We start from the raw sequence: 26,026 nt of genomic DNA on the forward strand, positions 1-26,026 counted from the left end.
CAATCCTGGCGCAGCTTAACAGCGCCACTGCGCCAGGATTGGACAAAGAGCAGGGTGAATACTGCCCTTATGAGACTCGGGTCCCCCAGGTCCCTGCCTGTCTGCGAGCTAGAGGGGAGGGGGAGGAGGGAAGGGACTACCGCATCTGCGCATGCGTGGGCCAGTCGTAAATAAGGACTATTCCAAAATGCGCACACACTGTGCTGCCTGCTGCGCTCCTATATCTGCTCAGCTGGCGCTGTCACTCACTCCCGCATCCCCGCCCCCACACCCTTCTGCGATGTCCGATTCTGCTTGTGCCGGTACAGCTGGCTCTCATTGACGCACGCATGCAGACTGTGAGTGCGCTTCTCAAGATAATTTATTTTTGAATCACTGCACATAATTAATTGAATGATTACGTGACGACGGTGGCTAGTGGGACGGAGGCTAGTGGGGCAACGCCCCAACGCCCCCAATGGACCCACCGCCACTGGAAGTGGGTGACCGAGTAAGAGAAGAGGGACTGTGACAGCTTATATACAAGGTAAGAGGAGTAAAACAAGAGAATTTTAGTTAACCATCATAAAATTATCAAGTGTGTGCCAAACGGATTGGATAGACATGATTCTCCAAAGAAAGGAGAAGTATTAAGAAGCAATTAAGGTCCATAGCAAAAACTGCATCCTTCCGGTTTCAAGATGTCTCTTGTTATGTTCCGCTGTGGTTGTTGCTTGAGATGCACCGCTATGGTTGTTGGTGAAGATAGACCTTTCATGTTGGGCGTCTGACTCACCCATGTGGTGTTCCATGTCTTGTAGAGTCTGTGATTCCAAGCAGCGGCACCTTCCACGTGAAGCTGCCCAAGAGGCGTGGCGTGGAGCTGGGCATCACCATCAGCTGTGAGTATGGCGCTGAGATGCATATGGCCGCCAGCGATAAAAGCATGAAAGAGGTGGCGTGAAGAGTAATGGGGTCTGGGGGATCAGGTTCCGGCCAGCACCAGTCATTTGATATGCGGAGGGATTTATCTCTTTCTGGGAGCCACTCAGGCAAACACTTTCAGAAGAAATCAATACATTTGTTTCAGGGTTATCGGGAAGCTTCAGCCAGAGCTTTTCTACGGGAACAAAAGAAAATAATTAGTTCATGGATGGGGGTGGAGAGGAGATTCTGTGAATGGGTTTTATTCTCCCCCAGCTCTGGTCAGAACATATCTTTTGAATGTGTATTATCAATCAGCAACATAACCAGTGGCGGCTGGCTTGTACTGGGGGTGGTGGGCGGGGGCACAAAAGAAAATTCACTTACAGCAGCGCAACGTCCTCCTCCCTCGGGTGTCTTCCAGGAAGCTCCTGATGCAGAAAACTGCACTACCCAATCCTGGCGCTGCTTTGACAGCATGAAAGCAGCATTAGGATTGGATAGAGCAGACTCTCCCAACACTCCTAAGAGCACTGGAGGCCTGTGCTTTCTCTAACCCAGCTGTATAAGACCGAAGGCAGCTGGGTTAGAGAGCATTTAAATGCGCATGTCTGGCTGGCCAGCCCAAGACTGCCGTCCCAACGGACATTCGCATTTTAAAGCCCACAGTTCTCTGCTGCTGCAGCCCCACATGAACATGACACAGTTTAGATCTGATTCACAAAGCTGCTTGCGCATGTTTATTTACATTCCTCATGGGAAAGACTTTTTTTTTTAGGAGTGTAAAAACACTAGGAGTTCACAAAGAATCGTTTTTACACTTGTAGTAGGCTTTGTTCGCATGAAATAGATTTACTGCCATGGTTGGGAAGTAGGTGCTCCAGGACTGATGCCCTGTGAGTTTCTGTAGACCCACAACTGAATATTTTTGGGCATCAACAAAGGACTCCCTGGTCTATTTCTAACGTGGAAAACGTCAGGGACTTGCTCCTGCCGAAGGCAGCAGTAAAGCCTCTTACCAGAGTGGGAATAGGAAGTGAAAAACATAAAAAAAAAACAGGTTGAAGTGTTGGGGAAGGGGTTTCTTCACAGGGATAAAGATATTTAACCTGTGACAAAGAACAAAGTCAATCATTTTTTTGTTTTAGTAATTAGGCACTATATATTTTTGCAGACATGTATACGCGTCATCACCAAGCTGAGCAATCACAATTAAGTGAAATAAAAGAAAACCTGGGCTTGTATTACGTAAACCAGGGGTCTCCAAACCGGTCCTGGAGGGCCGGATCCATGCCAGATTTTTAAAATAACTACATGTATCTCAATGGGGATATCCAAAAAATCTGGCATGGATCCGGCCCTCCAGGACCGGTTTGGAGACCTCTGACGTAAACTGTCCCAGGGTGCAAGGCGCATATACACCCATTTTCTGCAGCACTTTGGTATTACAGAAGGGGTTCCAGATGCATTCATGGCAATTCCGTAATACAGATATTGCTGGTGCACATGTAGCACTGGGGTTATCCCAAAGGGGTGTTCTCTCATTTGCATGGGTGTGGGGCACCATGAAATGAGGACACACCTTGCCTCTAGGCCCTAGCCATATTATGGACCCAGATGTAGAGGAAAAGAGGCCGTCACTAACTGTGCACCACAAAGAGGCGGTGGTGCACAGTTAGTGCACCCCTCAAGGGTGAACCCTGCAAAGGAAGCTAAGCTGTCTCAAGGAACCCCACCTCACCCAACATTCCCCTGCAGGCAGGGGCAGTCGCTCACTACACCCACCAGCCGGGGGATCTCTGTTCCCCTTTAAAGTGCAGGGCAGGTGCTGCCTACACTGTGAAAGTTGCATTTGCTGCGGCAAACAACCGCTCGGTGTTGCACTAATGCACAGGCCTCAGGGCAGTCACAAGTTCCCGTCTGCCTTGGGGCCAGTGCGTTAACTATAGTTGGTGGCCGCTCCATCTTTGCAGGCAAGCACCATGTAGAAGTGTGCCAGGGCACAAATAGGGCAGTGCGCCCTATCTAAAATATTGGCAGCTGGGACTTTAAGGTGTGACCTCCACCGCCCTTATAATTATTCTGGTATGTTGAGACACCCTTTTCCTTGCCTTCATCTTCTGAAATCAGGTCTTCTATCCCAATGATCAGTGCTGCACCTTCCCTTCTCCTGAGGCCCCTTTCGCTGCACTTTGTTAGGCGGGTTCCACATCGCCCTGAACTCGCTGACATCTCGCACTCATGTTTTGTCATTAAAGGCTTTTCAAAGTGCCAGCTGTCTGTACTACTCGAACTTCAAATCGTGTATAGAGATTGCTAGGATTTGCGTTACCTGGTTCAGTGTGCTTCCACTTGAGACTGCATACTCTGTGGTGCTGCAAAAGGTCTGTTGCTGCCCATCTGGCCTATATCTGTTTGAAATTGCTGCTTCTCAAACTCGCTCTATGTGCTATTTCTGCACAGATTCCCTGTTTCCTTAGTACAGTCTCCTGTTGCTACTGTAGTTTTCTAGCTTTGTATACTGTGGCTAAAGTTCCCCGTTCTTTTGTTGTAGCTCAAGTTCCCAGGCTCGGTATGCTGTGGATCCAATTCCCATTCTCGGTATGTCGTGGATCCGGTTCCCAGGCCTGGTATGCTATAACTCAGGTTCCCAGGCCTGGTATGCTGTAACTCAGGTTCCCAGGCCTGGTATGCTGTAACTCAGGTTCCCAGGCCTGGTATGCTGTAACTCAGGTTCCCAGGCTCTGTATGCTGTAGCTCAGGTTCCCAGGCCTGGTATACTATAACTCAGGTTCCCAGGCCTGGTATGCTGTAACTCAGGTTCCCAGGCCTGGTATGCTGTAACTCCGGTTCCCAGGCCTGGTATGCTGTAACTCAGGTTCCCAGGCCTGGTATGCTGTAACTCAGGTTCCCAGGCCTGGTATGCTGTAACTCAGGTTCCCAGGCCTGGTATGCTGTAACTCAGGTTCCCAGGCCTGGTATGCTGTAACTCAGGTTCCCAGGCCTGGTATGCTGTAACTCAGGTTCCCAGGCCTGGTATGCTGTAACTCAGGTTCCCAGGCCTGGTATGCTGTAACTCAGGTTCCCAGACCTGGTATGCTGTAGCTCAGGTTCCCAGGTTCGGTATACTGTAGCTCAGGTTCCCAGGCCTGGTATGCTATAACTCAGGTTCCCAGGCCTGGTATGCTATAACTCAGGTTCCCAGGCCTGGTATGCTATAACTCAGGTTCCCAGGCCTGGTATGCTATAACTCAGGTTCCCAGGCCTGGTATGCTATAACTCAGGTTCCCAGGCCTGGTATGCTATAACTCAGGTTCCCAGGCCTGGTATGCTATAACTCAGGTTCCCAGGCCTGGTATGCTGTAACTCAGGTTCCCAGGCCTGTTATGCTGTAACTCAGGTTCCCAGGCCTGTTATGCTGTAGCTCAAGTTCCCGGGTTCGGTATACTGTAACTCAGGTTCCCAGGCCTGTTATGCTGTAACTCAGGTTCCCAGGCCTGTTATGCTGTAACTCAGGTTCCCAGGCCTGTTATGCTGTAACTCAGGTTCCCAGGCTCGGTATGCTGTAGCTCAAGTTCCCGGGTTCGGTATGCTGTAACTCAGGTTCCCAGGCCTGGTATGCTGTAACTCAGGTTCCCAGGCCTGGTATGCTGTAACTCAGGTTCCCAGGCCTGGTATGCTGTAACTCAGGTTCCCAGGCCTGGTATGCTGTAACTCAGGTTCCCAGGCCTGGTATGCTGTAACTCAGGTTCCCAGGCCTGGTATGCTGTAACTCAGGTTCCCAGGCCTGGTATGCTGTAACTCAGGTTCCCAGACCTGGTATGCTGTAGCTCAGGTTCCCAGGTTCGGTATACTGTAGCTCAGGTTCCCAGGCCTGGTATGCTATAACTCAGGTTCCCAGGCCTGGTATGCTATAACTCAGGTTCCCAGGCCTGGTATGCTATAACTCAGGTTCCCAGGCCTGGTATGCTATAACTCAGGTTCCCAGGCCTGGTATGCTATAACTCAGGTTCCCAGGCCTGGTATGCTGTAACTCAGGTTCCCAGGCCTGTTATGCTGTAACTCAGGTTCCCAGGCCTGTTATGCTGTAGCTCAAGTTCCCGGGTTCGGTATACTGTAACTCAGGTTCCCAGGCCTGTTATGCTGTAACTCAGGTTCCCAGGCCTGTTATGCTGTAACTCAGGTTCCCAGGCTCGGTATGCTGTAGCTCAAGTTCCCGGGTTCGGTATACTGTAACTCAGGTTCCCAGGCCTGGTATGCTGTAACTCAGGTTCCCAGGCCTGGTATGCTGTAACTCAGGTTCCCAGGCCTGGTATGCTGTAACTCAGGTTCCCAGGCCTGGTATGCTGTAACTCCGGTTCCCAGGCCTGTTATGCTGTAACTTAGGTTCCCAGGCTCGGTATACTGTAGCTCAGGTTCCTAGGCTCGGTATGCTGTACCTCCGGTTCCAAGGCTCGGTATGCTGTACCTCCGGTTCCAAGGCTCGGTATGCTGTACCTCCGGTTCCAAGGCTCGGTATGCTGTACCTCCGGTTCCCAGGCTCGGTATGCTGTTGATCCGGTTTCCCAGGCTCGGTATGCTGTTGATCCGGTTTCCCAGGCTCGGTATGCTGTTGATCCGGTTTCCCAGGCTCGGTATGCTGTTGATCCGGTTTCCCAGGCTCGGTATGCTGTTGATCCGGTTTCCCAGGCTCGGTATGCTGTTGATCCGGTTTCCCAGGCTCGGTATGCTGTTGATCTGGTTTCCCAGGCTTCGTATGCTGTTGATCTGGTTTCCCAGGCTTCGTATGCTGTTGATCCGGTTTCCCAGGCTTCGTATGCTGTTGATCCGGTTTCCCAGGCTCGGTATGCTGTTGATCCGGTTTTCCAGGCTCGGTATGCTGTAGCTCAGGTTCCCTGGCTTGGTATGCTGTTCTGGTTTCCCAGGCTCGGTATGCTGTTGATCCTGTTTCCCAGGCTCAGTATGGTGTGGTTTCAGATTCCTTGGCTCTGTATGCTGTAGCTTCAGATTCCTAGGCTCTGTATGCTGTGGCTCCGGTTCCCAGGCTCGGTGTGCGGTGTATCCAGTTCTCAGGTTTGTTATTCTGTGGATCTAGTATACCAGCTCCGTATGTGGTGGATCAGGTTTCCCAGGCTCACTAGGCTATGGATCTTGTCCCCCAGGCTCTGTGCTGTGAATTAGGGCCTCGGGTTCAGTATCCTGTGGATCAGGTTTCCAGGTTCTGTATCCTGTGGATCAGGTTTCCAGGCTCGGTATCCTGTGTATCAGGTGCCCCAGGCTCTGTGTGCTGTGGATCCGGTTTCCCAGGCTCTGTATGCTGTGGATCCAGTTTCCCAGGCTCTGTATGCTGTGGATCCAGTTTCCCAGGCTCTGTATGCTGTGGATCCAGTTTCCCAGGCTCTGTATGCTGTGGATCCAGTTTCCCAGGCACTGTATGCTGTGGATCCAGTTTCCCAGGCACTGTATGCGGTGGATCCAGTTTCCCAGGCACTGTATGCGGTGGATCCAGTTTCCCAGGCTCTGTATGCTGTGGATCCAGTTTCCCGGGCTCTGTATGCTGTGGATTCAGTTTCCTGGGCTCTGTATGCTGTGGATTCAGTTTCCCGGGCTCTGTATGCTGTGGATTCTGTATGCTGTGGATTCAGTTTCCCGGGCTCTGTATGCTGTGGATTCAGTTTCCCGGGCTCTGTATGCTGTGGATCCAGTTTCCCGGGCTCTGTATGCTGTGGATCCAGTTTCCCAGGCTCTGTATGCTGTGGATCCAGTTTCCCAGGCTCTGTATGCTGTGGATCCAGTTTCCCAGGCTCTGTATGCTGTGGATCCAGTTTCCCGGGCTCTGTATGCTGTGGATCCAGTTTCCCGGGCTCTGTATGCTGTGGATCCAGTTTCCCGGGCTCTGTATGCTGTGGATCCAGTTTCCCAGGCTCTGTATGCTGTGGATCCAGTTTCCCAGGCTCTGTATGCTGTGGATCCAGTTTCCCAGGCTCTGTATGCTGTGGATCCAGTTTCCCAGGCTCTGTATGCTGTGGATCCAGTTTCCCAGGCTCTGTATGCTGTGGATCCAAGTTCCCAGGCTCTGTATGCTGTGGATCCGGTTCCCAGGCTCTGTATGCTGTGGATCCGGTTACCAGGCTCTGTATGCTCTCGGGCTCAGTATTTTGTGGATCAGGTTCCCTGACTCTGTGTTCTTCTCCTGCTTAGGTTTTATTTCTTATAATATTTTTTTTGAGTGCCTATGCCTAAACGTTGTATATCGAGCAAGCAATCAAGTTATGATTTTGCTCCCTAGAACTGCTCGAATTCCCAGGATACATATGCTGCTTTAGTGTGCTTGTTTCCAATTTCTTTGGGTCAGAATGCTGCTTCTTCCCAGGTTGGCTTGGTAAATGTGTTGTTGCTTCTCTAGTTTCCAGGTTGTGTGTGCTAAACTTGCTTTGGTGCTTTAGTCTTGTGTGCTGCTGCTGCTAATGAGCTTCGGTTGTATACAGCTGCCATTAAGGCTCTTTTTTGTGTGTTGTTGCTGCTCAGTTCTCTGGTTATGTATGCTGCTGCTTAGGTTATTGGGTTCAATGTGCTGTCGCTGAGGCTGCCTGATGTAGAAAGTCTGGCTCATGATGCAATGTTCTCCTCTTTGTGCTTTTTCTCTTGACCCTTTGCTCTTGTCCAGGATGTTCCTGATCAGGGTCACTAATTCCTTGTGCAGAGCAGTTCTGAATACCCCATTGTGTGCTGTTGCTGCTCAGGTTGTCTGCCTGCGTGCTATTGGTTGCTCAGGTGTCACGGTCCTCGGTACTCCTGCTAGGACTGTCCATTTCTGTGTGACTGCTCAGTCTCACTAGTACTAAACTGCTTCTGTGCAGGTTCCTTGCTCCGCTTTATCCAAGCTCTAATTCCCATTATGAAGTCTTGCTGGTGTCCGACCGATGCTCCCCGGATTGTTGGTGCTGTTGCTCAGGTTCTTGCATTCTGTGCTGCTGATTGGCGTCTGTGCTCTTCTTCTCCAACTCCTGTGGTCCATGTTCTGCTGCTGCCCAGTTTCACCTGTTGATTGCCAAGTTGCTCCTGAAGGTCCCGGGTTCATTTAGCTCAGTTCCTCAATGTGGTTGCACACACCTGGATAACCCCAAGCTTTCCAATTGGAAAAACAGGATTGGGAAATATAAAACACAAGAGTCCAATGTGGCATTTAAGAATTTTTTACCAAATGGGAAATGCTTTCTCTGCCAAGCTTAATGATCTTAGGTAATGTATTGCTTAATGTAACACACACTTCAATCGTTTTAAAATGGTTAATACAGTAATACAAATAATTTGAAGTTTGCTTTTCCAGTCATGCGGCCAACATCCTCTTCATTGGACTTTATGTGGCAGTGAAAGAATGGATATGAGATGTGTCTGGAAGAACCAGATAGAATCCATTTTGTAGAATGCACCTATACCCTAGAGACCGGTTTAATTTAGAGTTGAGTGGTACTGGAGAAGCTACTGATCTCTAGAGGAAGTGCTAAAGTCAGGGACTAATCCGCTCTTTAATTTCCACCAAGTGGAAACACCAACTCTGATTCAGAACCTTCATGAAAATTGTAGCTTATAAACTAGATATTATCTTAGAGAAAATTAAAAAGACGGTTTAGAGGTTTTCACCTATTCTAATTCAAGATATAAATTTCTCTTTCCAGTGGGTAACCAAGTGTATACGTTAGTTAAATTGACAACTTTGTAAAACAAATGGGGGATAATGGTATATTGTTATACATCTGGGTATTTAAAAAGGCTATTTGTAACGTATAGAAGAAATGTCCAAGGGCTAACGTGATACTACCAGGGCAATTGCAGACCTACGCGCAGATCTCTCAGCATTATTTAGAAATGATAATCACTCTATTAACCACCTTCAGGTGATCAAGGGTTTACTCTGGTCTTCTTCAGCAGGTTGCCCACTCTTCCTTGTCTCACTGGATATGGAAAGTCGCCAGCAGGCAGTCTGTGCTAGGGAAACAGTAATAGGTCCAGACCAGAATGATTGGCCCAACTTTGGTACCTATGGGGGAGAGCAGGTTCTTTGGCTGCCAAAGACCAAATTAGGATCTACTTTGGCTGGTCTCCTGGTTCACTGTGTGCTTCACAGCTGTCCAAAGCAAAGGGCACCACAGAATGTTGTAAGATGTGAAGGAAGAAGGGTTCCACCATCTTGAATGATGTTTGCAAGAGCTCACGCGGGGGGAAGATGCTCAGAGTTGAAGAAAATTCTCTTGGTATAGATCTGGGTAGTGGTAGACAAAGCAGGCTGTGCACAGGGGTTTCTCGTGGTTGACTCCCCTCAATGGGGTTTCTTGAAGTCAAAATACATTTGAAAAGTTACTGGTTAGAAATTTTTTAAACCGCTCTTCACGAGCAATCGCAGAACAATTAAAAAAAAAATCAGCCTGTGCAAATTGAATTTGTTTTCGAGGCAAAGCGCAAAATAGAATATTTTGAAAACAATTAAAGGTTGTGGAATGGGTACCATAGCAGCAACACTTCTGTCATGATTAAAGTTTCCAAAAGACCTTCTTCAAGATGATCAGGGTCCGTTCAGCTGGCGATTTGTTTGTGATGTCCTATTCTGTGTAATTCAGGAGTAATTGGTGAGTAATAGTTAAATAATTGTTTAAACATTCGTATGATTTCCGATGATGTAATACGTTTTTTGACAAACGTACAAATTGAGATTAATTATAACCTGTTTTAAGGCAATAAATAATAGAAGTTAAGGAACATGGGACCAGATATGCAAACATTATAAATACACGTTATTCCTAATGTAAATATTTTTTTAATTTTATTTTTACCAAATAGCGATTCCTAGGAGGTTGCAAATCGATCCACCTCATGAATATTAATGAGGTGGGTCAGAATTTGCAACCCATTAGGAATCGCTGTCATCACGGAGATGGTGGCTTGCTGGGGTCAGCAGACTGTCATGTTTTTAATTGTTTCTTCTGTTTTTTTTTTTTTTTTTAAATGTAGCCTGTTTTACAAAGCAGGAAGTGTTTTTTTTTAAAAAATGAACATTTTTAAGGTTTTTTGTTTTTGTGGGAGTAGGCAGTGGTACATGGGACCACTGCATGTTCTCAAGAAATATTTTTTTTAACTTTCTCAAAAGAGAGGGGCCTCACGGGGAGGACCTCCTGTGTTGCCACCACTTTAGGATTGGTGGTAAAGTATTAATGTTTTGCGACCAGATTTCGGTCACACATTCGAAGTACATACTACTGCAATTCGGTATTTAGAAGGGACACCCTAAACATGTCCCTTCCAAGTACCGAATCGCAAATGCAAACTGCGATTTGGTAACCAGGTACCGAATCACATTTTACCTTTTCTACATTGAAGAAAAAAAAAAGTTAAAATTTGTTCTTGGAGAAAGATTTTTTTATGTGAATTTATAAATTTGTTTTGTAACAAACTGGATGACAATTACAGATTCTAACACTTCTGCAGAGAAGTCACTAATGGGACTGAACCCTTTCAGCGTCTAAAATATTTTTTCTTGCTATGGTCTAGCAACCCACTTTACAGTATCAAAAACATGGCCGCCAATTGTCGGTTAATAAAGTAAGTAGGCCTGTGATGGTGCATCCGCTTGTTCGGATGCTTGTAGTGTTAGGGAAGGCCCCTGGCTTTATAGCAGGGGGAGACTGGCGCCAGGCTCTGCACACAGAGGCCTGTTGGGGACCGCGGTTCTGTCTCCCTCAGAGAGGCTGTGGTATGACCTCTACTTACAGCGCCATCTTTGAAGGTTGACCCGCCTCCTAATTGTCCCCGCGGGCTACCGTCTGACAGTTTGATGAATGAGCTGTTCCGGAGGCTGGAAATGAACTGGTGTGACTGCACCATGGACTCCCCACACATCCATTCTGAGCCGCACTGCATCATTTAATATGCGAGGAATATATTATTTTAAGATAAAGTATGAGACACGTTTGCTGATGAATTGATTTTTTTTACTTGAAATGGAGGATCTCTAACTCCAGAAGGCGGTGATGACTGGCGCCGACTTTCTCACACTTAAGCCACGTGGGCTGATAAACACCTGCAATCATTTAGTTGCCAGGGTTCCTATTGTACTTAAAAAGATTATGCTCCTTCTAAAGTTATTTACTGTTAACGGAGCTCAGACTCTGTGGAGTGTCTGAACGGCCACAGATCAACCGAGAGTCCAAGGAGGCACCCAAGATTGGAACTCTGGTGTGAAGTTGTAGTAACCCACGAGATCATAGCACTGTACCTTACTAAATCATTCTTTTCATATCGGATATTTACTACATCACTAAACATTACATACATGCCTATAGGTCCCCATTACTTCTGTCCCTTCAACATATTTAACAAGCATTTGCAGCGCAATAGGTCTCTCTTGTGAGAGAGTTTAAGCTATTGGCATTGTATTGACAATGCCTTTTATTTATCTGTTTTGCTAATTAACACATAAATAAAAGGTATTGTCATTTACAATGCCAATAGCTCAAACTCTTGTAAATGCGAGACCCATTTAAAGAAGCGGCCGCCATTGTCCCGTTTGCTCGGGAAGTGAAAATGCACATAGCGCTCTGAATGTTGCAGGAAAGCATGTCGGGCCTGCAGTAGGAGAAACTCATTAAAGAAAGTAGTACTTACAGACTAAAAAAGACATACTTTGTAACAACAGAAGTAAAAGGGCGAGTCCTCATGAGACGTTACAAATGAAGATAAGGCGGTACTAAGGAGGGACTAACAAGCCTATTAATGAATCAGAAGCCAGCATTTACGAAGGACAATGACACAAGCCAATGACAAATATTTGCGGAGATTGGGCGGGGCTTCTATTCCATACTCCAATACAGAATGGCTCGCAGAGCAGCACATGCGCTGCCCAGGCTAGACCTAAAAAGTATTGACAAAGGCCCTAGGGCGACACTGGAAGCCAGTCTTTTTATGGTCAAGCCTGCAAGAGCATGTGCTAGCGCATGCGTCTTGCTTGCGAGACACTATTGTATTCCAAAAGGGCTTGGAGCCTGCCTGTTTCTTACCCATTTGTTGCCTTGTGTGGCACTCTTCTTTACAGCTTGTAATTTTTCATGGCAGGATTAACATAATTTCTGTTCCTCTCTGTGATGAAGGAACCAAGCACAGATTGATTCAACTTAATCAGTGCCCGTCCGCTGCTCCTGACATGATTGAGGTACTGTTTTGTTCTTTTTAACTTTTAGTGCCCTCAAACGGAAGGCGTGTTTTCTATAGTTAACTTTTTTATTCTGCCAATTCTCCTTTTCCCACTTACACTCACTTACACTCATGTTTGCTTTTTATTTTGCTTGTGGGTGCTGTTTTCAAAAGATGAGAATTTTTATTTTTCAAAGTGACATTTTCTTATGTGTAATTTCTGAAATTATGCTTTAACACATAATCATGCAGTACACCCCAATCCACCCCACTCCAGTTTAACTTCAATCCAACCAACCTTAACCCACACCAATCCACCCTACTCCATCCACCCTACTCCATCCACCCTACTCCATCCACCCTACTCCATCCACCCCACTCCATCCACCCCACTCCATCCACCCCACTCCATCCAGCCCACTCCATCCAATCCACCCCAATCCAATCCACTCTAATCCAACCCACACCTCTCCTTCCAATCCACCCCAGTCCATTCCAGTCCACCCCAGTCCCTTCCAGTCCACCCCAGTCCCTTCCAGTCCTCCCCAGTCCCTTCCAGTCCTCCCCAGACCCTTCCAGTCCACCCCAATTCCACTCCATGCCAATCCAGTCCACCCCACTCGATCCAATCCACCCCAGACCAGTCCAATCCACCACAGACCAGTCCGATCCACTCCAAAGCAACCCACACCACTCCTTCCAGTCCACCCCAGACCAATCCAGACCAATCCAGACCATACCCCTCCATTCCAATCCAGACCATCTCACTCCATTCCAGACCAATCCAGTCCACTACACTCAGACCAGTCCAATACACTCCAATCCAACCAACCCCACTCAATCCAGTCCACCCCAGACCAATCCATCCCACCCCAGACCAATCCAGCCCACCCCAGACCAATCCAGTCGACCCCAGACCAATTCAGACCATCTCACTCCATTCCACCTCACTCCATTCAGACCAATCCAGTTCACCCCACCGCAGACCAATCCAATTCACCCCAATCTGCTCCACTCTAATACAAAACAATCTGCTCCACTCTAATCCAAAACAACCTGCCCTACTCTAACCCAAAACAATGTACCCCTCTCCAATTGGCCCGTCTCCAACCCATTCTACCCCACCCCACTCCAATCCAGTCCAATCCAATCGACCCCAATCAATCCACCCAAATCCAATCTGCCCCACTTCAGTCCACCCCACTTCATTTTACGCACCCCAATCAAATCCACCCAATCTAATCTACCCCAATCAATCCAATCCCTCACTTTAATCCACCCCATTGTAATCCAATCTACTCCACTACAATCCACCACAGTTCATGTCAATACAACCCCCCCCCCACTCCATACCAATTCACACCACTCCAATCGAAACTACCCCACCGGAATCCACCCCATTTCAGTCCACTCCACTCTGATCCAGTCACCCCACACCAATGCAACCCACTCCTTTCAGCCTAGTCTACCCGACTCAATCCAATCCATCCAGCCCACCACACTCCAATCCAACTCTCCAGCCCAGTCCAAGCCACCCCCTCCAGTCTAGTTCACCCCACTCCAAGCCACCCTACTCTAACCCACCCCGATCCCCCTTACCCCATTTCAATCCAATCCACCCACTTCTATCCACCCATCAACCCACTCTATCCCAATCCAATATAGCACAATCTACTCCAATCCACCCCACTACCTCAGTCCACTCCAAACTACTCCATCCTACTCCACTCTGGGCCAAGCCATGACTCTCTGCCACTGAACTGAACTCTACTCCCTCTACTTAGCTCTAAAACACGCTACTGCCCTACTCCACTCTATGACAATCTACTCCAACAAATCCAGTCTACGACACTATACTCCCACCATTCCACTCCAAGACACTCCACACCACTAGCTTTTAGTGATGCTGAACAGCAGTCACACTGGTGTACAAAAGGACAAAAATACATTGCCAAAGCCAAAAGCTCTTCTATAGACAAGACCTATTGGCTTTGCTAAAGTTTGCTTTTTTTGTCACACTTTCAGCAAACAATTGCTTGGGAGGCTGCTGCGCCCTCGTCAAAAAAAAATGACATTATAATATTTTGGCCTCCAAAAACACATATCCATATTAGTCTCAGACAATGAAGGGAACTACTTTACATGGATGTGCTGTGTGAAAAGGCATAATGCCATCACTCACACTGAAGTTAACCAATGGCTGAGGTGGACTAACCCACTGCCCAACACTCTATCCTGTAGTGTATGGAAGACAAATGAATATGACACAACAGGCAAATGGATGAAGAGTGTTGCTAGAAAGTACATATATACTCCTTAGAGGCTCGGCTTCGTTAGCAGTAAATATGCTTACGAAGAGACTAATCTTCTTAGGTACAATATGAACCCTGCAAGCACCTTTTTATACATCTTAAAACTGAAAGGTTTTGTCTAACGTAAGAATTAATAATTAGACACTCTACATCATAACAATTTCTTAGACCACTATAATGGCGCCCATAAAATTTGACTGTAATGTAGTCAGTCAGATCTCTGTCCTCTCTAGACTTGAAAGATTTACAGATTGGATGTCCTCCCTGCTGTACTGACCATAGAAGGCAATTAATCTTTGGTAAGCACCAGAGTCTGTGTGTCTTGCAGGGTAAAATATATCAGCCAGCTCATATAATCTGAGCATTATCTCTCTCATCGGGAAGAGTGATTGTTAGCCGCCTACTCCCACCAGTTCTGCTGCTAGCGCTGGGATGCCTTAGGGTAGCCATGCGCTTAACAAATGCTAATTAATAATATAGACTTATAGCCCGCCGTAGAGGGCTATACCGGCTATTAAAGGTCCTCTCCAGCCTTTAAGGCCCAAGCAGAAGGCGAGGGCCTTTAACAAGGGAAAGGGACTTTAATAGCCGGTATAGCCCAGCTACGAAGGGCTATAAGGGTATTAGACAATTCTGCCACTTGAGGGTAGAATGTTCTAACAAAAAAGAACAAAGCCTTAAGGGAGAGTGAGGGGATTGGAATCCCCTCAGGCTCCCTGAAGCCTTTGTTCACAGCCAGAGCTGTGAACAAAGAAACATTGGAATGTTGGAGCTCCGGGCTTACACCAGCAATTATAAGCCCAGAGCACTCCATTGTTTTCAATGGAGCTCCCAACATTCCAATGTTCTAATAGTAATAATAATCAGCCTTCCTTCATCACACTGCTAAGTACTGCGACCCAAGACTCGATAAGAGGACCATTCTGGTCTTCCACACATGACACCAAAATGCATCCTACATAGATCCAAAGCAAATAATATAACTCTTTCAACCAAGCACTCCCCACAGTGTAGCATGCTACCCGTCCGACAGGGTGCTTCAGCACCTCACGTGGGGTATAAAGAGCTATTAAAAATTACAACCACATGCTGGCCAATTAGTACATGTTATAGGTGACAAGTCCAATATAATTGTACAGTATTTCATGTACTGTATTTCATGTACACAGTAGAGTCCTGAAATTGATATCGACAAGTAAGTTTATTAAGAAGAAAGGAAGGCTTGAAATTTAAACTCAATATTCCAAAATCATACTTGTCTTTCACACTTGAACTTTAGTTAGTACATGAAGATTATTGTTAGCATTATTATATTTGCTATACGGTATTAAAAAGGAAAATCAGTTGGAACAATATATTGGGCATATATATTTTGTTTTGTATTAATAGTATTTTAAAGATCAAGAAGTCTATTTTAACGAATTCAGATTGAAGTTTGGTTGCAGGTATTTTAAAATGAAATTGGTTATTACTTCTCAATGTCTTAATGTTTTCATGGTCTTTTTAAAACGTTTAAAAAGTGTTTTAATTATATTTATTTTTTTAAGGATTAACAAAGGTCTTAGATTAGAAATACGATTCTAAAATGTATGCATTGGTCTAGCGGTACCTTTTTGAAATATCATGTTATGAAGTATTTTTATTGCGATGCGTAATTTGTTAATATGTATCTTTTATGGTTTGTTAAACCGAAATAAAGATTAATTGAATGGATATCGACAAATCCCCTTGTTGGGTCGTTGTTTATGCTGATTAAACTTCGGTATCACCTTTAGTAATGTATTTGGTCCCTAAGAAGGCCTTCAACTACCAAAAGGAGCACTTGTATGTTGTACTCTTACTCAAACTCTAAACTCCACTAATTGGAGCCTCCTAGTGGTGCTGCTATTGCAGGTATCAAGAGGTGGGAAATTATTTACCCCAGCCTCTGCTCCCTGGGACTGGTTGCCCCCGTCTTTTACGTACTCTGAGGACCTACTCTTTCCTAGATCAGGTAAAGACGTGATTGTCTTAAAAACACTCCACTAGTCATCTCAGTGTAATGTAGTTAATTTCTCATGGTGCCAAATAACACCCAGCAGTGCAAAGATGCTATGTCAAATGAGTTGAATTCACTTCTAATGAGAAGATTAGTGAATTGTATTGTTGTAAGCACCTAATTCTGGTCTATGTTGGGTCACCTTGTGGGGACATGCTCTTAGAATCTACCTGTGTTGGCTTTACTCATCCCTGTACTCTATACCTTCAGTTCTGAATCATGCGATTCTTACACCAGACCATAAAGCTGCGCTCTTACATGTAGTTACTTTTCCGCTGGTAAATGGTCTGCTATTAATCAGCAATTTCTTGCGGGGATGTAATGGGGCGGCCAGCAGGTGCACACTTAACTTTGTCCAGAACACCTTATAGATGTGTATAGTTAATTCGTGTCCAGGATCAGTCCAGGACTTACCCACTCTGTGTAATATGAAGCTTACATCCACTGGGCCAGTACAGACTGGTACCACTAATTCTCATTTTAGATCCTGGGCATGCGAGCGCCTCAGTACAAAGGCTCATGGGACCTCAGGCTCAGCAGTGATTTGTTACAAGTCCAAGGATCAGCTAGAACCTTTCTCACTGGTGATTATGGCCTACCTTCCTAGGACAAGAGGGGAGGCAGAGATGTTCTGCTGTAGCTCTGAGCCGGGTAGGAGAGAATGGGGCAGATGCATAAGATTTGAGACCTCCACTTCACTGTCCTACCAGGCTCCTGCTTTCTGATCATCCAGGTTCTATTGGTTAACATACCTTTATATCCATTCCTGATGAATTTGAAGGGGAGGGTATTGGCTCCATATTAGTTTCCTCAGCGTATAGTTTGAATATGCAAAACATGCCAATTTCGGTTAACAATTCTCCTTCTTTGCAGCAGCAAGTAGGAAGCCCGGCGACCCTCTAATAATCTCGGACATTAAGAAGGGAAGCGTTGCACACAGGTGAGTGGAGTATTTTACCTTCTGATGTTGATGGTCGAGTCCCCTGGTTTCCTCCTCCTTAAAGGGGTCACCCAGCAAAGGGACTTTATCCGCATCGCTGACCATGAGCATTCTATAATGTTGCTCTGCTGTAGGACGTCTGCTTGGACATCATTTACCAAATGGCCCCATTAATATAATTTATTTTCTGGGAACCGGATCATCCCCCCATCAAAGTTGGGCAACCCCCACATTTCTACAGAATTTTTAAAGTCCCATGCTGCCATTTTAGAAGTAAAAGAACATATAGGTAAAATCCCATAACGAAATTTAAAATATAATGTGTTGGCTAGAGGGGGCTCAACCTCATCAAAGAAGGATTCCAAATTAAAATTTTCTTTAAAATCAAGAAATGCAGAAGCTAAGGAGCCTACTCCCTGTTGCCCAATAGAGGAGGATGACTTAAACTGCCAATACAAATCCTTTAAAGCAGTCCTAGATACCCCACTAAGATTTGTGGTCATAGACCAGATTCTCTTGCAAACTAACTCAATGAAGGATTGCTTACTATCCCTTACCCATGGAATTTTTAGATCGCCAGGTGACCTCAGAATATCCTCTAAACCCTGCCGATAACAGAAAAGCCTGGTGGGAAGCCCAAATTCTGCAGCAATATAAAAGCGGTCAAAGACTTATTTCTTCACTAAGTCGCTCTCAATCCGAGGCCTATACGCAGGGATATAAGCAGGGTACTAAAGGGGAAGGTTGGTGCGCATGAAGCAAATTTCTGCTTTCTCCAATGAGCTTCAATCCTTGTGGCCCCAAAGTTCCGCACTGTACAATGCGGCCTCCACAGCTTGCAGATAAATGGTTTGGAGAACTGGAGAAATGGGGCAAAATTGAGAACTCCTTTGAGACCTAGAGATTTCACCAGAGTACTGTTCAAGCTTTAGCCTACATGTAACAATATGTGGAGCCCTATCAAAATGATCGGTAAGTGTAACCCCTAAATAATCAAATGTTGGAGCTTGCTCCAAATGTACTCCATGGAGTTCAGGATTAGGCCTGTATGTTAAGCAGGGGTTAAAAACCATATGCTTAGTCTTGCTCATGTTGACCTGCAAGCCCCTCCGTTCGCAGAATCACCCAAACTGAACCAAGAGCTCTTGGAGCCCCATCGTAGATTTTGAAATCAGGAGGGTATTCTCCGCAAACAGGAGGGCCATGATCCTAATATCGGCAAAGTTCCGTGCGTCATTCTCACAGTAATCTGTATATGCCACCAAACAATGATTAAATAAAAGTTGGGTTGGGGCAAGAACGCGCCCCTACCGGACTCCCCGACTAACGGGGACAGCGTCCATAAGTTTACTTTGAGATCCACAGCGAACCTGTGCAAAATTGCCAGTGTGTAGCCTAATCAGAACATCCAAGAGATATTTGGGGACAACTATGTCCTCCAGCACATTCCAGAGAACATCCCTAGTAAATAAGGTCGAAGGCCGACTGGAGGTCAAGGAGAATTAAATATACACGACTGCCCCCAAGCAGAACATATTTCCAATACAATAACTGGAGTCGGAATACTTTATTGATTGTACTAATTCCTTCCCTGAAGCTAGCTTGAAATGGTGTCAAAATGGCAACTTCCCTAAGCCAATTGAAAAAAACAATGTTTTCCCTTTAAATCCCTTGCTATTCTCCTGACTGAGCACCGTTTCCTCAATGTATATTAGCAACAACTAAGTTTTGTGGGTCAATTTCTATGGTGAAACGTGCAGAATGGGGATTTGGAGCACAGGTTGACCCTCTGCAGCTCAATTTCGCCCTCTGCAGCTCAATTTCGCCCTCTGCTGATGATGGAGCCTGTGTTACAGCAAACAAATGGTGGACGGAATGCTGACAATGCAAACATTCTCCCCCAGTCAAAAGATCTGGGTTAAATCCATTGTTCTTTTGCCCACTACGCCACCCCAGTTTGGCCCCAGCCAGATGCAAATCAATCTAGACCTTGTGCCTCATGAGAACAGTCCAGACCGGAAACAAGCATCCTGGGACCGGTTTCAGGGTATGTCACCCTTCAGCCAGGCTAGCTTGAATCCAGTGGTGCAGTGAGCAAGGGACCCATGTCGGGGCATACCCTTCCCACTTGGGGTGAAAAGTGTTACAGCAAACAAAACTGGACGGAATGCTGACAAAAGATAATGGAGCCTGAGCAGCAGTCCTCTTAAATGAGGGGCACTGCTTTGCCTCTGCAGGGTGGACTAATATTAACTTGTTTTAAACTTTTTGTTAGAAGCTGCAGTCTGATTGATCAGAATTTCAAGGTGAAAGTTAGAGTCCAAAACCAAAGACATTTTCTATGTCAAAGTATTGTTTTTGTTTCTTTACATTTGCCTTCACGGTAGCTCGTGGGTTTATAGAGAACTTCTCCTCCAAGAGTTCAAATTATTGAAATTGTGTGTATAATTGTGTTTTCACAACATCTCTTCTTAACTGAGAGGAGTCTTGCCTTTTTATCAGTCAGCCGTGCCAGGTTGGTTCATGACTCTGTGTACCCAATAGCAAAGATACTCCGTTTCTAATGTGGATTCTCCTCAAAATACAAAATTGAATAATTGGTTACTATTTGGGTTCAAGTGCATCTGAAATGAGAGCTGTTTTTTGCACCCCATGTGAATGCCTAATTTGAGCCGGTGTTAAGCACTCGCACTTATTGCAGTCCACCACCTGTTTGTATATTTTTGAAGTTAGCAGCTCAGCAGAGTCATTAACAATTAAATATACACTAAAATGAATACTACATGATCTTCCAGGCCATTCTGCCAGGTTGTGGCCTGGAAAATTCCAAACTGTTCGACATGTAAAAGTGTGTTGATTGGTAATTGTGTTGGCTCTAATATCCACACTGCTGGCAGGGGTAGTCTATAGTACAAGTTGTAGTAGAGTCCGGAAAAGTGTTGCACCCGGACACTTAATGTTTTTTTCTTTCACAAAGTAAGCACTGACACTCTTTAAATGTCAGGTGTTGCCTGCCCTCATGTTTTTATGCTCCAGTGCCTCTTTCACATACTCCATTATTACATTCCAGAGTGGTGGCCCAACAACTCCTGGAACCATGTGCAATTATATATAAATGTACAACAGGGGTTCCAAGTGGAACATAATCAGTTAAAAAGAGCACAATCCCATCCAGATTTTTAAAAAAATCTATCAAAGAATTGTTCAGTGGAGATATATAGTAGACTGGGTCAACTTATTAATGTTACAAAAGTGTAAAATATTTGACAAAGTATTTACAGTTCAATAGATATGTGCTTGGTACACAGATGACCACTCAGTGAATGTAAAATACAGTGCACAGTGTGTATAAGGAAAAACAGCAGCAATGGAATATTAACTAACTCTTGCAATAGGTACAATTATCCGGCTCCGTGTCATGTATCAACCTAATAAAGAGTTGGCTACTAGCCCTTTCCAATTGACTGTATTGTCCATGGCGTTTCGACCCAGGGAAATAAACGGGTCATCATCAGGACAAAGATAGTTTGTCTGAGCGAGAGTATGAACCAGTACTTGAAATTGCTAGGGGAGTTAAAATTAGGAAATGAAAGGCCTTATTAAAAAGACTTGGTTGGACGGGTTGAAAATAGCCACCTGAAGGCTCAGGCTGCAAGAGTCAGAATGAAGAATGCGTCTCCATCAGTCGGAGTGCCGCTTCAAACTGAAGGAATCGGGCCTGATCCCCGGTGTACATTTATATCTTGCATGAGGGGTGATTTGGGGTGCGAGAGGACTGGACACCATAATTAGCAGTTGGCCGTGGTACCTAGAACTTTCTGTTTAAAACAGGAGCGCAGTGTGAGGTAAATGGCCTATAGTTCAATGTACTGTTAATCAACAAGGTCCACCTCACGTAGGGTCAGAGTGTATCCTGTTGTTGATGGAATACACAAAATGTGTTAAAATACCCCTCACACACCAAAAGGGCCCTTGGTGTCATGCTTCATCATTGGGGTCTTCCCGCCCGGCTGCCGGACGGGGCAGTGCTGCGACAGGCGACTACGCTGGAGCACCTTTTAATGTAAGTGCTATGTGAGTGATATGGAGTGAGTGTCAGTAGGGTCAGGGGTGATATAAAAAAAGTGGTGTTAAAAAATACCTGGCCTTTTGATAGAAAAAACTGTTTAATAAGCACTGGCTGGTATTGTTAAAAAAAAGTGATTCGGAAAGATCAAGCAGATTAATGAGCTTACTTTCCTGTGCGGGTCAACATGTTTCAGGGCGCCATGCCCCTTCGTCAGGACCGGGGTCAGATCCCCCCTGTCACTCACTAATGTCTTTCCACATTAAAAAGATATATAAAGGTGTATGTACAAAGTAGTGAAATGGTACTATTTTTATCAATGTGTATAGATCTATACTTTATAAATATACAAATCCCTAGCTACAGAAATACTGATGTAGTATGCTTAGGGAGGTAGGAAACAATGCCCCATGAGCCAACTCTGGACAAAGGTTAATTGAGGGTCTAATCAACCCCCAGCATGGTTGTGCTTCCTCCTTCGTCCGTGGCTTCCGCGGACGAAGGAGGAAGCACAACCGTGCTGGGGGTTGATTGGACCCTCAAATACCCTTTGTCCAGAGTAAGCTCATTAATCCGCTTTATCTTTCTGAATCACTTTTTTTTAACAATACCAGCCAGTGTTTATTAAATAGTTTTTTCTATCACAAGGCCAGGTATTTTTTAACACCACTTTTTTATATCACCCCTGACCCTACTGACAGTCACTCCATATCACTCACATAGCACTTACATTAAAATGTGCTCCAGCGTAGCCGCCTGTCGCAGCACTGCCCCGTCCGGCAGCTGGGCGGGAAGACCCCGATGATGAAGCATGACACCAAGGGCCCTTTTGGTGTGTGAGGGGTATTTTAACACGTTTTGTGTATTCCATCAACAACAGGATACACTCTGACCCTACGTGAGGTTGACCTTGTTGATTAACAGTACTTTTGGAAGAGGAGGACGTGCCCACCTCGGTGCCACCCAGCACCACCTCTTCACTCCCCCCTCTTTATTTCCCTACTATAGTTCAATGTACCCTAAACAAATATAGAATTATAGATGGGTAATACTGAATTACAGTGTTTTTCACCGAGGGGTTTGGAGTGACCTTAAGTAGACAATGTGAGCGAAGTTCGAGTTGTCTCTGTCACTCTGAACCCTGAGGTGTAAAACATCCCCGTCATTCACTCTTCCCTCATCTATAATTTTGTTATGTATGTCCCCAAAAATCATCTGCTTCTGCTTCCAACTGCTATGCCGTGGCAGAGTAATGGAAAAGCCAATCATAACATGGCCTCAGTTATGCATCCCTAGCCCAAAGCTAACAAGTTTTGTTATCAACTATTGGTACGTCCTAGCAGTGAGTTACACAAGTCAGAAACTAACATAAATGATACAGGCTCTCTAAGAGAATTATAGATGGGTAACCGTGAATTACAGGTTTTTTTTCACTTAAGGGTTTTGAGTGACATCAATTAAATGAGAGCGAACCTTTAGTGTTCCATGTCACTCGGCACCCAGAGGGGAAAAATCCAATTTTTTTACTTTTTCCCCCTATCTATAATTTTGTTATGTATGGCCCTCAAAATCATCTGGCCCTACTTTCATCTGCTACGTAGGGGAAGAGGGTAATGGGGAAGCCATACATAACAAGGTCTCTATTATGTATCCCTGTCCAAAAGTTAAAAAAGTTAACTTATCGGCCATCCTTGACCAACCCCCACCACCTTCTCTTCCATTCCATTCCCTTGCCTTCCCTTGCCACATGCCCTAGAGGTCAAACTTTCAGCTTGTCTACCAGACCCATGGACAAAGGTTTAGTAAGATTGGCCCACACTTCAGCTCTGAGCACCTGGAAGCTTCTGCAGCTTGATTTATTTATCCTTGTTCAGTATATCCAGATCTGATAAAAGCAGACAGGTCTCCCAACTCTCTGGGATATTTTTTATCTAAAATGCCTGATTTGGGTTTTCAAACACCAGTTTCTCTAAGTTTGGCTCCTATGCTTTGCTAAACTAATGATATTTTTGGATAGTTTAAGACAAGCGCATCTGTATGTCCAGTGCTTTTTTCCGATTTTGAGTTCAGTGTTTTGGTGCCTAGTGACCTTTTAGGAGAATACTGCACTAATATGTGGGTTTGGCTCAATTCAGTCCTTGGATTTTCTCTCCCAAAGATTCATCTCATCATTTTGGTACCAAGTCAATTTTTGTTGTATGCAAATAAAGTCAACTTTAAGATTACTGTAGGAGTTGGCATTGGCCTCCCACCAATCCAAAACTCCACCAAAGAAATGTGTTGTTCTGCAGACTATTGTTTGCATGTGATACCTTTTCCTGTAACAGATCAATCAAAGGGTGTCAAAAACAAACCAGGCCGACCAGAGTGACCATATTTCTTCAATCAAAATTCCAAATATATATATCCTGTGCACTGCTAATCCGGTACCTGCGGATGTTCAGTACCACTGTCCAGCAGACTTGAAATGACAAAAAATGGAAAGGTGCACCATGAAAAACTTCCAATCCATAGAAATCTTGTCTGTATTTTCCAATTATTTTATTTCTTTTCATATCCGTATCAAAACATCCAGTCAAACCATTCAGCAAACCCATTTTGTTCAAATTACCTATTAAACTTAATCAGGGCTCATTTGTTTGTCATTCATAAACCTCACTCCATATTTAAGAGGGATCTTTATGATTCCATTCCACAGATGCTTGGGATATATGAATTAAGTTTTTCTTACATCATCTGTTACGACTCCATAAACGTTTTGTGGTCGTGTCCAAAATAGACGAGATCGGGAGAGATACCTTGATATGTATCCTTTCATACTATAGTGTAGTCAAGTTAGAGAGTGTCTCCGCATCAGAGCGAACTTGCAAACTTGAGCCCCCCCCCCAAGAAGTAAACCTAGGAAACAAGAGTGACTTTACTGAAGAGTACCCAAGGATAAAAGATTAGGATCACTTCCATCTGTGAGGTTATTCAGAAAATCTTTGACTGACATTTGATCAAAAGTGGAAGATCTATTATACATTATCTAGTTTCTTCCACAGGGAGATTCCCTCCATACAATTATTTTACTTTTTTCCCTCCCTTCCTAAATAGTCTCCCTTTTCTTCAAAGCCCCTCCTTGCGCTGCTCTAGGAGGGCCTTTAGCCATCGGTCTCCACTTTTGAAGCACTGCTCTCGTGCTTGTGGCGGCAACCAACTTGCGGGAGCAAGCAGCGGCTTGGCCACTTTAATTACAAACATATGGCTGCTGCTCGCTCCTGCAAGGTGGATGCCGCCACAAGCACGATTGCAAGTGCTTGAAAAGTGAAGAACGCTTGTTGTACTATTTTGCACATGCGCAAAATTAATAATAGAACGGTATAGAGGCTTTTGTACTGTCAAATGGTTTCCGAGCTCAGTGATAAACCAGAATCATGTTCCCAAAACCTCGTACCGGGCATTAGGTACGAACATTCCCCAAAGTTAAACATAACACATCAGAATCCCTCAGTTAAATACTGAAAAGACAGGAAAAAAACCTTACGGTAAAACGAACACCCACTACTCCGAATCGTATGCCCCACCACAGTTGTTAACCTAGCTAATATAAAAAATAACACCTCCGTAAATAATGTCCCATAAAGAACAAAATAAACCAAGGCTCCGAGGTCAAAGCTAGACCAAGCCAAGTTATGTGGCGAGATTAGACAGTGGGTACTGAGCGGACTCCTCTAAACATTAGTTTCAAGTGCTATGCTACTGAAATTAGCAAAACCGCCCCAATACATTGAGTCCCGCTGACCGTAATGACTCAATCAACTTCTATTCCCTTCAAGGACGCCAGTGCCGGGACTATTTCTAAAATGTAATTCTTTCACAATGGACTACACACAAAGATGAGGTGTTCAAGCAGCAACAGCAATCCTCCATAATCTACATACATATATGCTTCTCCCCAACAGGAAATAAACAATAGGTACATTCAGGACAGAGTCCATGCAGTATACCACGTGACTTGGCACGCGACCCCTTCTGGGAGTCTAAGCACTAGCCGACAATGATATGTCATTTTTTTTTTTTTTGCTGACAATGATATGTCATACAAGTTCTGAAAGGCTTGTACAAGGGTATGCCGACACCAACAGTACCGCCTTAACCACTGTTGCAACAACAATTTCAAAGGGATTGATGAAGCACTGACGACCTTCGCAATGGACTAAAATGGTACTGGGTACGGAGACATTTGATGAATCGCGTCACTTGTGAACACCCCAGAAGTGCTTAGCAGTATGGTTTCATGGAAAGAGAGGAGAGGGGCTTTACCTGGATGTCACTCTCCCTAGTGTGGTGAGGGTGCAAGAAAAAAATGTTTCAGGAGAGACTCTTGATCTAGGGGAGGGGACGACCGACGTCAGGCAATGGTGGCAGTTAACTGGGGCAGCTCTTTCCAGTGCGTTCTGGGTGGATGGCGCAGCCCTTTGGCACAGTAGGTGGGATGGGCAAGGTGGTTCTTTAGGTGCTAGGATTTAGGGGCGTAGGAAAATATGCTGGTTGGGGGCAGTGGAGGCAAAGCCTCTCTACTTTTGACTGCCAGCATCTCA

General features: G+C 45.2%; 1 protein-coding gene across 3 annotated transcripts in view; it reads left to right on the forward strand.

The window, feature by feature from the left end:
- GRIP2 (glutamate receptor interacting protein 2) overlaps positions 1 to 26,026 on the forward strand; it is a 508,408-nt gene that overhangs the window by 413,161 nt on the left and 69,221 nt on the right. For 2 of the 3 annotated variants that reach the window (XM_086939256.1, XM_086939258.1), the window contains exons 14-15: positions 801 to 881; positions 17,311 to 17,377. In XM_086939256.1, the coding sequence (XP_086795382.1) occupies positions 801 to 881; positions 17,311 to 17,377 (148 nt within the window). The remainder of the gene's footprint in view (positions 1 to 800; positions 882 to 17,310; positions 17,378 to 26,026) is intronic. The other variant, XM_086939257.1, reaches the window with a different exon arrangement.

This window comes from Lissotriton vulgaris, chromosome 9 (genome assembly GCF_964263255.1).
Source record: "Lissotriton vulgaris chromosome 9, aLisVul1.2, whole genome shotgun sequence".
In the NCBI taxonomy this organism is placed as follows: domain Eukaryota; kingdom Metazoa; phylum Chordata; class Amphibia; order Caudata; family Salamandridae; genus Lissotriton; species Lissotriton vulgaris.